This window comes from Lichenostomus cassidix, chromosome 19, assembly GCF_008360975.1.
Source record: "Lichenostomus cassidix isolate B80296 chromosome 19, HeHo_3.0, whole genome shotgun sequence".
Taxonomy (NCBI): domain Eukaryota; kingdom Metazoa; phylum Chordata; class Aves; order Passeriformes; family Meliphagidae; genus Lichenostomus; species Lichenostomus cassidix.
Window position 1 is genome coordinate 5,127,883 of NC_139499.1, and position 14,214 is coordinate 5,142,096.

General features: G+C 46.9%; 1 protein-coding gene across 4 annotated transcripts in view; it reads right to left on the minus strand.

Moving 5' to 3' along the window:
* Positions 1-14,214, minus strand: part of AP2B1 (adaptor related protein complex 2 subunit beta 1) — a 77,004-nt gene that overhangs the window by 7,878 nt on the left and 54,912 nt on the right. For all 4 annotated transcript variants that reach the window (XM_085078114.1, XM_085078111.1, XM_085078112.1 and 1 more), the window contains 3 exons: positions 12,181-12,310; positions 4,429-4,513; positions 3,639-3,725 (listed from right to left, as the gene is read on the minus strand). In XM_085078114.1, coding sequence (XP_084934240.1) covers positions 3,639-3,725; positions 4,429-4,513; positions 12,181-12,310 — 302 coding nt within the window. The remainder of the gene's footprint in view (positions 1-3,638; positions 3,726-4,428; positions 4,514-12,180; positions 12,311-14,214) is intronic.

Genomic DNA, 14,214 nt, shown 5'->3' on the forward strand with positions numbered 1-14,214 from the left:
CTCCCACAGAAGCTTCTGTGCTGCCTGACTGTGTTTATCTCCTTTTTGTTGGAAGGAAGAAAAGCAATAACCTGGGGCAAAGGCTGCAGCTTGCACAGGAGGTGCTGTAAGGTGCCTGTTGCACTGTGACAGGCAGCTCTGGACGGACAAGAAATGCACAAGGTGGTTTTGTGACTGATAAAATCCCAACCCCACCAGATCCCTGTTCCAAGCCTATCTCACTTCAGAGCCAATTCCACTCAGAGGCTCACAGCAGCATCCTGGCTCTTTCCTGCTCTTGTCCAGCCTCTCTCTCTTCTCATTTCTTGCACCTCCCAGGCACATCCCAACCTCTTGGTTGCACACAGCTACTCTCATGCTGTATTAAACAGCAGCTTCTTCATCACCCCTCTGTGCCACCACACTCTAGTATTTCCCCAGCTCCAAACCCCTGTGTATTATTAATTTTCACCTTCATTTCCTTATTTTTCACTTCCTTGATTAGTCCTGTCTCAGTTCAGACACCTTCTGGAAAGCCTGAAGTGGGTCCACTGCCTGCATCTTCCAAGCCTCCTGCCTTTCCTTTAGTAATAGCTAAATAGGGAATATGTGCTGGGTGTTTAAAGAAATTCAAATTTCAGTTTTGCCACTGAGGAAGAGCAGCATCCCCTGCTTGGCTGCTCTGTAGAAGCCTCCAGGACATCTGCACAGGACTTCAGCCCCTGCTCCTCACACGGTGCAGAAACACAGCACAGATGGGACAACTCGGGAAAGCAAAGGCTGTTTGCAACTGGGAGAAGGAAAAGCTGGGAGAAGGAAAAGCTGGGAGAAGGAAAAGCTGGGAGAAGGAAAGCCAGGCACTGAGGGTGCAAGGACCACATTCCTGAGCAGCCTCTCCCCAGCACAGCCTCTCCACATGGCTCCCAGTGTTTACTGGAGCTGAGCTAGGGCACATCCCTGGGAGCAGAGGTATTTTTAGCTGCAGCTCCACTCACGTCACCGGGCTGGGATCAGTGAGACTGAGGCATGAATGGTGTCCCTGAGCACTCAGCACCAGGTGGGTGGGCTCAGGCTGGCAATGAATGACTGATCCCAGCAGATCCCAGCAGGGATAAGGACTCAGGGATAACCATTCACTCTGTGGAGCCAGCAGTGCTCTGGAGCTGTTCCCTGTCCTGAAGGGTTGCACAAACCCAGTTTCTCCTCAGGTTTGATGAGGAGCTGCTGGAATCTGCAGTTTTGTGCAGCTCTGCCATTGAATACCATTAGTACTGACAATCTAGACTGAGAGCTTCATTGTGGTTACACATCTCCTACCAGGAGAATCTTTAGAACAGAAACTAGCCCTTCCTCCACAAGGGTCAAGTTCCTACAGATTTTATATCCAGACTTGCTCTTCTTGGAAGAAAGGAAGTGTCTTAAGCTTATTTTCACTGGATTTAAGCACTCAAAGATTGTGAATCTTGAAAAGTTATCACCCTACAGAAGGACATGGCCAGGCACACATCCCTGCTCTGGTGTAAACCAGTATTAAGATGGATTCAACTCTTCCCAGATTTCATCCAGCTCACTCTGCCCCTTCCCTGGTGTGTCTCACTTGCCATGCTGTGAGAAATCTCCACCCCTGGAAGCCCAGCACTCTGTGGATTTTGGGATTTGGCTGATCCTTGTGCAGGCAAGGCTTGATGCTCTTTTGGTGTCTGAACTAGAGGAGGTTACTGCCGACAGGAAATCGAAGTGAGCAAGCTGAGTCAGGGCTGCACTGGCAGATAAAATCCAAGGCACACAACATTTCCCTGGTTTTCCCTCCTGCAAACTCTTGGCCTGTTTCATTCCCAAGCCCAGGTGGTCAAGGAAGAGCTGCAAGAGGGAGGAGGTGTCAGCAGCGGAAACACAGAAACAGAAGCCTCAGCGGATGGAAGCGTTTGGAAGCTGTTTATGAGGCGTGACCCACTTTCTGCCGTGCACAAGCCAAAGAGGCTGGCAGATCCTGGCAGATCCTGCACTCCCCCGAGCATCCCAAGGGATGGATCGTGTTCTGGAGAGGCTCTGCGGCCATGCTTCCCCTGGAAAAGGCTGCAGAGGAACTGCAGAGAACTGCCTGGTGCTCCTTGCTCTCCGTGAGAGCTGGTAACTTGTTCTGCTCCGAGCATCCCAGGCCTGGGTGAGCAGCCTGGCCCTGGGATGGCAAACCTTCTTGGAATGGGGAGCAATCTGTGACTCCAAACCCTCTTGGAATGGGGAACAATCTGTGACTCCAAACCCTCTTGGAATAGGGAGCAATCTGTGACTCCAAACCCTCTTGGAATGGGGAGCAATCTGTGACTCCAAACCCTCTTGGAATGGGGAGCAATCTGTGACTTCAAGCAGTCTTGGAATGGGGACCATTCTGTCACCCCACATTTCATAGCATTTTCATCCGGAAGGAGGAGGGGGACAGGCCAGGTTGCAGGACCACCAAAACTCTCAGCCACCCCCCTCTCTCCTTCCCAACCACATTCCCTGCTAGCCAGCACACCAACACCAAAATGAGCAGCTTCCAGTGTTTCTGACTGGAGAAGAAGAGCCCTGGATGCAGCCAGGGCATGGCCAGGGCAGAAGGCACCACCAGCAGCAGCTCTGCAGTGCAGGGGGAGAGGCAATGCCAAGCTGGGTCAGGAGCACAGGGAGGACTAGGGGAGGCACAGAGGTTGTTCTCATTTGAAACCCCACAGTGAAATCAAGTCATAAGGTCCAACAGCTGCTATTTTTTCCCCTCCTCTTGCATGCTCCATCTTTTATACTCCAAAATAGTAATAATTACGAGTACAAAGAGACCCATGGTTTCTGTCTGCTATTGAAGCACGAGGGTGTTCATTGTGTAATAGCAGGCATGAGAGAATAAAAAGGTTACAGGGTTGGTAATCAATAGGGACACTTCTTTCATCTGTGAAACAGAGCAGCTTTTGGTAGAATCACTTGGCTCCTGTCCAGAACCTCTTGAACAGGAGCAAAGCTGCTACGCTGGCCCCATTCCACTCTTTTACACTCCCTTATCCTTCAGCAGTAGTAAGGTCATTGTACAAGATGCTCACAGAGGCAACTCTGCAGCCAAACAAACTGAACAGGACCAAACACAACCCAAATGCATCAATATCTCAGCTAACAACTGCAGCCTCTTCCCATATGGCTTGTCCTCCACACACCTCCAACACCCTGTAGTGTCTGTGGGGTTAATCTTTCATGACAGAAAGAAGTTGTTGCCAAAAGGTGAAGTGAGTGGCCCAGGGTGATGCAGTAGGGCTGGAACACTTTGTTCAAAACTCACAGCAGCAGGACAGGGTTGCTGAACAGCCCCAACACCACATTCAGTTCTATTTAAAGAGCAGCTTTGCAGGAAAGGAACGTATAAAAGGAAAAACAAGAATACAAGGCCCAGAATGAAAGGAAGAAACAAACGGTAAAATCAAAGGCTTGGGATTTTAGATGTGCTTTTATGGGGACCCAGCTAAAGTTTCTGACTGAAACAAGCCCTAGGATCCCAGGCTGCTCTATTCAAAAGTGCAATACTTATCTCTTCATTAGCCATTAGGTTATTTTCCTAAGGGGATATTAATAAGGTGATGTTTCATGGCCGTACATCAAAAGTGCTCTCAGTATGGCAGAATGAAGCTACTCACCAGCATTCAGGTGACAGTCTTTAATCTGGAACTGAAGCTCATTTTCATTTGGAATATCCTTCCATGTTGCAAGGAAGACCTGGCGCTCTAGAAACAAAAAAAAATCCCCATCAGCACTGTGGGATCCTCCCAGGAGCCCAGCATTAATTAACACACCACAGAATGTTTCAAGGTAGACACACAAAAGAGCTTTTGGTAACTTTCTGCCCTGCTGTGGACAGATCCAGGATTTACTCCTCTCAGTCTCTCTGTAAAAGCAGCAAAGCTTTGATGGGTTTTGGCCTCCCCTAAAAGAGAGATAGTCTTTGCCATATGAGCTGTTTACAAGCCAAGAACATGCAGGATTTGACAAGAAGGAAGGAGATCTACACATTTAGGATTATGTTAGTGAAAGCTGCTTTTCAAGCAACTTCCCAGCCAATTCAAACAACAACTTAATAAAGGTGACAAGGAATACACAGATTCCAGTGGAAACAGTATGGGGGTAAATCCTAGACCCATTCAAGTGAATCAAACCCTCAAAAACCCCCAAAACTACATCAACCCCAATGCAAACAAATACCCAAAAAAACACCTTCAAAGAAAACAGATCCACCCCTTGTCTGGCAGACAGAGTCAAAGAGGGGATTTGGGTTCTGGCAGCTATTGGAGCTGGAGGACAACAGGGAGAGGCCACCAAAACAGACCTGTGGAGATGCACTGGCTTGAAGGTCAAGGCACACATGAACCTCAGCCAGGAGACAAATGCACCCAGCTGGGCACTGGGGGCACAGCCTGGCACAGCACTCACCCATTTTGCCATCCTCTACAAAGAGCACGTTGAGAGGGATTAGGCAGCTGAAGTAAAAGACATCAATGTTGTTTTTCACAGCCACCTGTTACAGAAGAAATGGGGAGGTTAAAGAGTCTCTCTCAGCTGGAAATCCAAGGGGATCACAAGATTTCCCACAGTCTCATCACCCTGGAGTGCCTTCTCTGAGCAGAGAGCTCTGAATGGGAGACTCCCTGGAGGGATGGCACTGAGCTTCTGGCCAGTTTCAGACAAGGACCAGTCCCCAGCTCCATTTTCACTAAAAGGTGCCCAATCTTCTCCTGTGAGCTTTCACTGTGCTGCTTCAGAGCCAGTTCCACCCAGGGGCTCACAGCAGCATCCTGGCTCTTTCCTGCTCTTGTCCAGCCTCTCCCTCTCCTCATTTCTTACACCTCCCAGGCACATCCCAACCTCTTGGCTGCACACAGCTATTGTCATGTCTGTTATATTGCACATCATTTTCTTCATCACTTCTCTGTGCCATTCACTTTTATTTCTCCAGCTCCAAACCCCTGTGTATTCTTCATTTTCACCATCATTTCCCTGTTTTTCACCTTGATTAGCCCTGTCTCAGTCCAGACACTTTCACAGAAAGCCTCAAGTGGGTCCATTGCCTGCATCTTCCTTGCAGCACCTCCCAAGCCTCCTGCCTTTCCTTTAGTGAAATCTAAATAGGGAATATGTGCTGGGTATTGATTCCTGGAAGAAGAAAGCCCTGCTACAGAGCAATCAGGTAACAAAAGATCACTTGACAAAAGACTTAATTCTCAGTATCATTAAACTCCATCAGCCAGGGAGTTTGCCTTTATCTGCTTTGCCTTTATCACACACACTTGCCATGCTCCCCACTAATCTCTGCTAACAGCTTTCCCCAGGCTGAGAGCTGCTGGGACAAGGCAGGAGCAAACTGGAGGTCTGAGAGGTGCACTGTCACAACACAGCACAGGGAAAGGCAGCTCTGGGCTTTATTTCCATGCCTCTCATGCTCTCCCCACGTCAGCCCACACAGCAAGAGGCTGTCATGGGAGCACAGCTCAGCAGACACCTGCCGTTGCCTGCAATGGAGAAATGTTCAGCCTTGTAAGAAAGACCCAGAATTGAGGCTGTGTGGGGAATGTTGGGAGCCATTTGAGCTCCTACTTCCTTCAAAAAAGCCCAGAAGGATTTCTCCAGTTTGTCACCCAGCTGAGACACAAACCAGACCATGCTAAAGGAATAAATTTGCTGCTATGAAGATTTGTGCCAAGACAAACTTCATTGACATTAATAATTACATATATTGGTGTCCTAATGGGAAAATCTATTGCCTCACAGGGGCAAGTTTAGAAAGACACCCACAAATGTTAAAAACCAGCTGTGGATAGACAAGGAAGAGGAATAAACCAGTCAGCTGATTAGACAAGCATGCAAGCCAGAGACAAGTGGAAGGAGATCAAGCTCCCAAACAAACTCTCCTGGCAACTGGGAAGGTCCCAGAAGTGCAAAGAACTGCAGAAAGGTAAATGTGACCATCTGTGGTGTTTCTACTTTTCAGCCATCACTAAAGGTAGCAGCTTATATTTAATTCCCACAGTGCAAACCAGCTTAAGAGGGGATTAGCCCAAAGCCTACTAAAACCACGTAAATGATGGTGCAATTGAGAAAATAATTGGGAATGGTTCTGTGTAACAGGGAGCTGTTATGTGCTCCCATTGCTGGCGTCATGCTCACGAGTTGGGAGTATTCAGTGTTTGAACCAGAGGCACCAGAGGGGGAAAAGCAGGTTGGTGGGTGGACTTAAGTGATTCACCTCTGCAAAACATGATGGAACACACTGGGTGAGGAGCCAAAAATGCACCTCCGAGTCTGGGAGGGGAGAGCTGAGGGAGGGACAGCAGTGTAGCCATTCCAGATGCTCTGCTTGGATAGAAGTCATGGAGATGAGCCAGAAGAGGGAAAATTTAGGCTAAATGTCTGGGAAAACCGATAGTGAGAATTATTAAGCAGTGCTAAATTCCTCTGAGGAAGAAGTGCTTGGGCTATTTAAAATCAGCCCTGACAATGCTCTCGATAAGAGGAACTGTAGGAAAACAACAAAGCATAGCAGAGACTACACTGCATGACCCAAGATCTTTTCCAAGTGTGATTTAATGATTGCCTCGCCTTAGAACAACAGAGATTACTTAGCTTTTGTAGCTAATTGTTGCTGTATGACAGCAGTTTCTTACAAGAGGGGCTGGGAAGCAGCTCCTTCTCTCCAGTCATGGTTCTAGAGGCACACTCCAAATTAATATGCGAGCCCTGTCCCTGCAGTTATAAGGATGCTATAAAAAGGTATCTGCTGACCTGCTTCTCAACTCTGCAGAAACACACTGAGTAAGCTGCTTTGGCTATCTCTGGAGAGCTACCCAATTAAGATGCTCTGAAGTGCAATTTCTTCCCAGTAAAGAAAAATCAAACCACATGCCAGCCTTCCTCCCAAACTGCATCACTGGGTTTGGGAATGACATCACATGCCACCTCGCAAGCAGCTGTCATCACCCAGAAATCAGCTGTCACAAATCACTTTTGCACACAGGATGGAAAAAGCTAGTGTCCTTAACCTAGAGAACTGGGACTGGTGAGTTCCTCAAAATGAGCTTCCATTGTTCACCACCACACACTTGCCCCAAACAGCCACTGTGCTCCACAAGATCTGGTCCATAAAAAGGCACCTGGATGGGGAAACTGTCCCCAAGTGGCCCCATGAGTTGGGAACAGCTTCCCAAAGTCATGCCCCACGTCAGGAACATCCAGTGCCATCTGAGAGGCTACAAAAGCAGCCACAGGCAGAGAGCAGATCCACAGCAGTGTCTGTGAGAAGCTGAGCAGGTAATAACAGCGACTTGACAAAACAAAATCCAGTGCTCCTCAGGTGGGAGCACTGTCCTGAGACAGACAATGACATCTGATGATAGCAGGAGCTGAGAAGTCTCTCCAGGTTTGACATGCTTGAAAGGAACCTCTGCCTGCATTCAACAAATCCTCCAGCCCACACTAACTTTGCTCATGGCTCTGCAGCTTTAACCTCCCGACCTGGACATGAACTGTTAAATCTTTAGCTAGACCTTTAGCTTCAGACATTTCAGAGTTGAAACAGAAGCGTTTTTAATAAAAATGGCTTTCTACCTGTGATCTTCTAGAGAGGGAAAAAAAAAATATTAGTACCTTGTGAATTTAGTCCTGCAGGCTACAAAGCTCTGAGGGATAGAAGTCAAAAGGTGTCAGATTTTTGTGTGATGCTTCACTGTTGAAAAGGTGTGAGCCCACTAAAAATTGGCTCAGGGTTTCAAATCACTTCTGTCTTATTTGGGATCTGACTAGAGGAAGCACTACCTCTAGAAATAACCCCTGGAATTAACCCCAGCCCTCTAATAGCCCAAACATTATTATTTTGGGGAAGAGGTCCTTCATAAGAACAATGTTATTTTCTGTTTCTGATGCTTTAAATCCCAGACTTGAGCAACAGAACTGACTTTCAAAGTCAAGTCTGAAAGCAACACAGATGCTTTCCATCAGCAGCAAGTACACAACATACCCACTTGGAATCCCATTAGCACCTACACTAAATTAAGGATTTACTTAAGTTGGGTTTTGCTTCAGAGCCTGGTAACAGCCAAACTGTTAAGGCAAGAACAACTCTCCTCTGCAGAGTCTTTTTTACCTCACAAGGTCAAGGCTTGTTCTGTGCCAGTCTGCTGCTCTGCCCCCAGGGGATGCTGCTCCTTGCCTTCATTTTGTGTGACAGGCAAGAGTTTTCAGGATCCCAGGGGTGCTGCAGCCTCTGCCAGGTGTGTGTTCTTCCCAGAGGGATGAACCTGGAGCCTGAGCTGAGCATACACAGCGAGGCTGAGTTACGTCAGTGGTCAGGAACACAGAGTTACTGGGAGGCTTGTGCTCTTGTGTGCCTTGCTGCACTTCAGGTTCCAAATGTCCAATTTATAATTGTGCTGCACCATGTGGCAGACGAGCTCTTAACCCCCAAACCAACAGCTTTCCATAGCTGAGTGAGGGACTGGCTGCAGATGCCAAGCTGTGATCCAAGTCCTTAATTCAGGGAGCTCCCAGGAGGGTTCTCTGCTGAAATAAGACTCTCACAAGTGGAGACTGTTAAAAGAATAACCCAGGCAACAAAGCCAAGAAGCACTTTCCCCATCTAGATCCCCACAGGTGTTCTGAGGTGGCTGGCCAGTGATTCTGACACAGCTCCCACAGTGGCAGATATTGTGTCATTTATCAAGCAGGCTCTGGAGGGTGAACATCTACTGGCTGGAATTGCTGCTCACAACGATTCTCAGCCTTGTTTTCAAGGAGAGCTGGATGTGTGAAAGCTGTTCCCGAGTTCTGAGTGCTGTGTTTGTGACCTGAGATCCATTAACAGCTCTGATGAATGAGAGCTCCAGCGGCTCTGCGCTGTGAGATGCTGGAGTGTGGAGGAGCACAGGTGATGAGTTACAGCTCAGGTGATGAGACTGGAAGGATGAGCATCATCTGCTGCATTAGCAACACTGATATTTCCTCTGTGAAGAAGCTGCACCTTCTTCCTCTGTCTCTACAAAAACATTTTGCCAAACTCGTTTCAGGAAACAAAAGCATTCTGCACCTCACACTGCCCAGCAGCAGGTCTGTGTTTCCAAGTGCCACTTGTCAAGGAGAAATGCAGCTGGCACATCCTTCCCTTTTCATACTCAGATCATTTTACAGAATTAAAAAAAAAACCCCAGCACTTTGAAAAATTCAAGCTTTTTTCAGCTGCATGCTCTGTAGCAGCAGCAAACAGGGCTGGCAGCTGACAGCAGGTAACGCTGGGGAGTGTGACACACTGATGGTGCATTCTGAATGTGGATCCCAAGAGAGTGGCTCCAGCCTCAGGCAGACTTGCTGCTGCTCCAGGAGTGCTTACAGCTCTTTTCTGATTGTATTGTCTCCTGCAAGGGGCTATAATCTCATAGAAGAGATTATCATGTTTGTGCCATGACAGGCCAGGCCTGAGCTCTGGAACTCTGGCAGCTGGTTGGCTCCACTTCACCCATGCCTAGGATTAGGGGAGCAATTCTCCTGTGCTCCAATGGGTATTTCAATTTCACAGCATTTCATAGCTGTTAAAATGCCAATTATTAGGAACAGTGGTTCTCTTTAGCATAGAAAGGCTCTCAGCCCAGGCGTTTTCTAATTCCAAATTTGATTTGAAGAAGTATCTGGAAAGACTTAATATTCCTGACCAGTGCAAATCCCTGTTTCAGAACCCACCTTTCTCTTTCAGAGCTGAAGGTGTCACACATGTGGTGGCAAAGACACCTCTCCCAGCCCACAGTATCACAAGATGCAAGGTGACTAGCAAACACAAGACTCTTCAGCTATATTTTACCTAAGTAAGCCTCTGAAAATATTTCAGTCTTCCTCACCTTCTTGCAAAAACGCTTTTTTTGTTACCTTGTCAAATATTTTAGTTTCTCTCCATGATTACAAATGTCAAGATTAAATGAGCTGTATTGGGTGAAAGATTAGAAATGGTAATAAAAATAACCTGAACAAGACATGAATTCATTACTTCTGAAATAGTTGCCTAAGGAATGTACAACTAGTCTTTGAAGTGTCTAATTAACATGACAAAAAGTTGAAAGCTATCAGTTTGGTTACTTCAGGACTTATTTTTCTTGTTACTAAAAACAAAAAACTCCCACCAGAATAGGAGATGAACATAAGGTCCTCAGGTTCAAATCAGCCCTGCATCTGCTTCAATGTTCCCTAGCTGAGAAAAAAAACACATTAAGTAAATTCAACCTGATGAGTGTTTTGATTCTTCAATGAATACAGGAACACTTGTATTTTCTACTCCTATATTATGCTATAATTTGTTCCCTAAGTAGGTCACCAAAGCGATTTCTGAATGTTTCAAGACAAATCCTTTCTACATGGTCCCACAAACCAAAACCAGAGCCTTGGCTGTCAGGGCATTGATAGATCTCCATCAAGCCCACTGCTGTCAAAAAAGTAAGGGGAGTGCTCTTTTTAACTTGGCATCTGCTATCGTGATTCAACTCTTTGCAGAGAAATATACTATTACTCCATATGGCAGCTTCCCCAATTGTAAAAGGGCAGCCAACTTCTATGGCAATGAGAGTGTTAGCAAATTAACAACTGAGTCTGGCACTAATGAATGCTCCACTGTCTCAATAGAAGGTAGCTGGAGGTTTCCTCACATGTTTTCTCTTAGCTTTGTTCTAGCAGAAGATGCTACAAGAAACAAACTGTGTTCTAAGCCCTTCAGAGATTTAATAACCCAAATACTTCACTTCCTTCCTGATCAAAGGAAGCAGCAACTTGAGGCTGCCTGGTTGAGAGTCCGCAGTGCTGTGGAGGCTGACTGGGACTGTCACCTCCTGGAGACTTCCACATCCCTTACAGAGCAGGAGGCAGACTTTACCACAAAATGCAACCTCACCTCCCTGACCTGGTTGAAGAGGTTTCAACTTTTCCAGAGGCTGGAAGAGCCAACTGTGGAAGACAGGCCATGGAATTCATTCACTGTCTGTGTGCTCCCCTGTCGCATGACTGCGCTCAGAGCCCGAGTGTGGGACTGCTCCTTTGAGTGCCAGAGAAGCTATTTCAAGCTGTTTGCCCAAAGACTCATCAATAAGTCATAAGTCCCAGAATGGAAGTCAAAAGAAGGGGAAAAAACAGGTGCTCAGGCAGAATAAATAGCAACTTCCATCGCATTCCCTTAAACTAAAAAGACAATGAGCTGCTTCAAAATATTCACCTCGAAGGGCTGCTAGGCTGCAGGAACCCAACCCAGTCCCATCTCCTGGAGACCTGGGGTGAGAGAGACACACTGCAGTGCAAGTTAACTGCATCTCTGGGATACTGGCAAAACCATCCTGGAGGACCCAGAGCAGAGGCTGGAGCTGCTGACCTTCACTCCACAGAGTGGCTGCACATGGCAGCAGTGGGGAAGAGCCTCCTTCCAGGGAGAATTGGTTGCCTGACGACTTCCAGACCACTGGAGACAGCCTCTGGTCCAAAGCAGAGGGGAACATCTCCCTGAATCTGTCCTGGCTTTATCAGATTGACAGCCCAATCTGATAAAGAGGCTCCTCCAGGGAGTGCTGTCCCTGCCATGCACCACCACCCTCATTAATGAAACATGAGCTGCTCACGTCACTTTCTCCTCTGCCTTTCCTGGAACACACAGTTTGCCTTGGATTAAGCTATCTGGGACAGAGATGTGCCTTTGTAAAGCACCCTGGAATTTAAGAGCACTAGAGAAATATTAATCACTCAGCAGCTGCCATGGTTCCTGCAATTCCTTTAATTGCCTCAATTCTTACTGACAGCTCTCTCTGCCTGCTCCACCACAGGTACTTTTTCTGTTCAGATCCACTCCAGTTCATAAATCCAACCAAACCTCATGCTCAGTTTACAGAACAGTATTACTGGAACAAAGCCCTTAATCTACATAGATGCAAGCAGCTGGTTTGAGGTGTTTGAAAAGTCACAAAATTCAAGAAGTTTCTGGTTCAGTCCTTCTGAGAGAGACTAGAATAAGAAAGAGAACTAAGTTTTGGCCAGACTTGAGGCACAAATCCATGAGGTCTGCCTGGTTACACATGGTATTTTGTGATTAGAGCCTTACCACATTATATTGGGCCAAACAAACTGGGCTGAGCTCCTGCTGAGCTCCCTCCTTATCCAGAACAAGACAATCCTTACCTGGAGATTGTTCAGAGGCTCCATTTTCATGACTGGTCCCAGAGTGTTGAGGGGCAGGGAGACATCAATACTTTGGTTTGGCATCAGAGGTGTGTGAATGGCCAGGGGGGTGCTTGGGATGACCCCAAAGCTGGGCAAGAGAGAAACAGAGGTGATGAGAGAGGCCTGCATCGTCCAAAATATACCCAAAATATAATGTCCCTTTTGTCAAGCACAACCTGGCTCATCTTCCCACTTCTCCTGAGCTGCCCCAGCTGTTACTCCAGGGAGGGAACACAGTTCAAAAGAGCAGACAAAGTAGGACAAGGCATGGGAAACTCCTTCAGGGTGATCTTGCTGACAAATTCACCCTCCTGCTCCAGGGAACTCTCCCATTACCCACATGGCAGTGCTATGTGCTGAGCACCAGCCTGTCCAGCAAGCAGCACTTCCTGCACTCAGAGCCAGGCTTTGTTTCTCTCCTCCTGAGCTCCAGAGCACTGCAGGTAGGGTACACCACACCCTGCATGGCTGCTGCAGCACAGGGAGCTGTGGCACAGGGAATCAGAGCCAGCACACAACAGAGCCAAGGAGGAACATGTGGTTTGGAACAGCACTGGAGAACAAATGAATCAACACATCCAGCTGCTGGTCCTCAATGACAGCACCTGGCTCAGCTGCCTGCTTGGAGGCTCCTTCACTGGGGATGGATCCCAGCAATGTTTACTTGCCTGTGCAGCCCAAGGAACATTTAATTCCACAGGCATCCCTGCTTAGTGTGGAGAAGTGGGAAAGCAGCTCACATTTAACACAGCACTCCTGTACTACAGACCAGCTGCTTTCCAAAAGCAGATGGAAGCCCAGATGTTTCGGTGTCCACTCATAAATGCATTTCTCTCTAGCAGAATTCACATTAGCTCAGAGGTCTCAGAGCATTTGCAGGATGGATAGCTGTGGATTTTTATTTTATTCACTAAAAGCTTGATACTGTCTCTGCACAGTCAGCCACATTTATCAGGTCTGTCACTCTTTCAGAAACCAATAAATGCCCCATTCTTGGTTTTCCTTAGTTTTCAGCTCTAGGGAGCTGAAATAGGAATATTCTTAGCAAGGGCTTAGCCACATGATTTGCCTTCTGCAGCCATTTCACCTTGGAGGACACAAACCCTCGTGTTTTCCCCAAAACTCAGAGGGAAATCAAACTTGCAGTTTGTTACTAAGGGGCTGTGATATTACAGCACACCAGAGCTTTAGCTTTCTTTCATTTTTTTTCAATGCTTTATCCCAAGACTGCAGCGAATGCGATTAGCAGCAGCAGGAAAGGAGGGAAAAGCAATAGAAATTTCTCAATCACAAATCTTAATATTTACACTTAAAGAACCACCCCTCTGCAGCTCTTTCTAACGCACCAGCCACAGTGGAAAGCATTGACAGGAGAACAGCATTTGTAAAAGAGTAAATAGTAGTAAGCTGTATAATGGAGCTTGTGCTGCAAGATAAAAAGCTGCTGGTTTACTGTGCAGTATTTAAACTTCTTACATCCCTGAAGTACCACGTAGGTGTGGCTAAAACATGGCTTGGTGTATGGGGGAAAAATCACAAACAAAAAGCCTTTTTTTCCAGGCAAATTTGCATGAAACATTTGCACACAGCAGCTTAGCAAAACTCTCCAGAAAATATGGCAGTCCAGGGAGAACATTTACTAAGCCTTACTTAGCATAATGACTTTTCTAAGTAAATCTTATTCGTCCCAAGAAATCCTGAATTTGCATGGCTAACAGTGAGATTAAAGAGATGGTTTCAGTGGATCTTCAGTGGAGAGAACCCTTTTCCAGTGAAGTGATATTAAGAAATATGTCAGTCACAAGATACTCTTTGCAGTGTTGTTAAGAAGTAGCCTGGTCCTTGCTGAAGATAACACACAGAAAACCACAGGATAAGCTCTCTGGAAAGGGTATTTGAGGGAAGACAGCGTGGCTGTGCTGCCATGTCATGTCCTTTGGCTGAGATGGGTTTCCAAGAACAATCTGAATGCTCTGAACTTTCAAGTGGCTA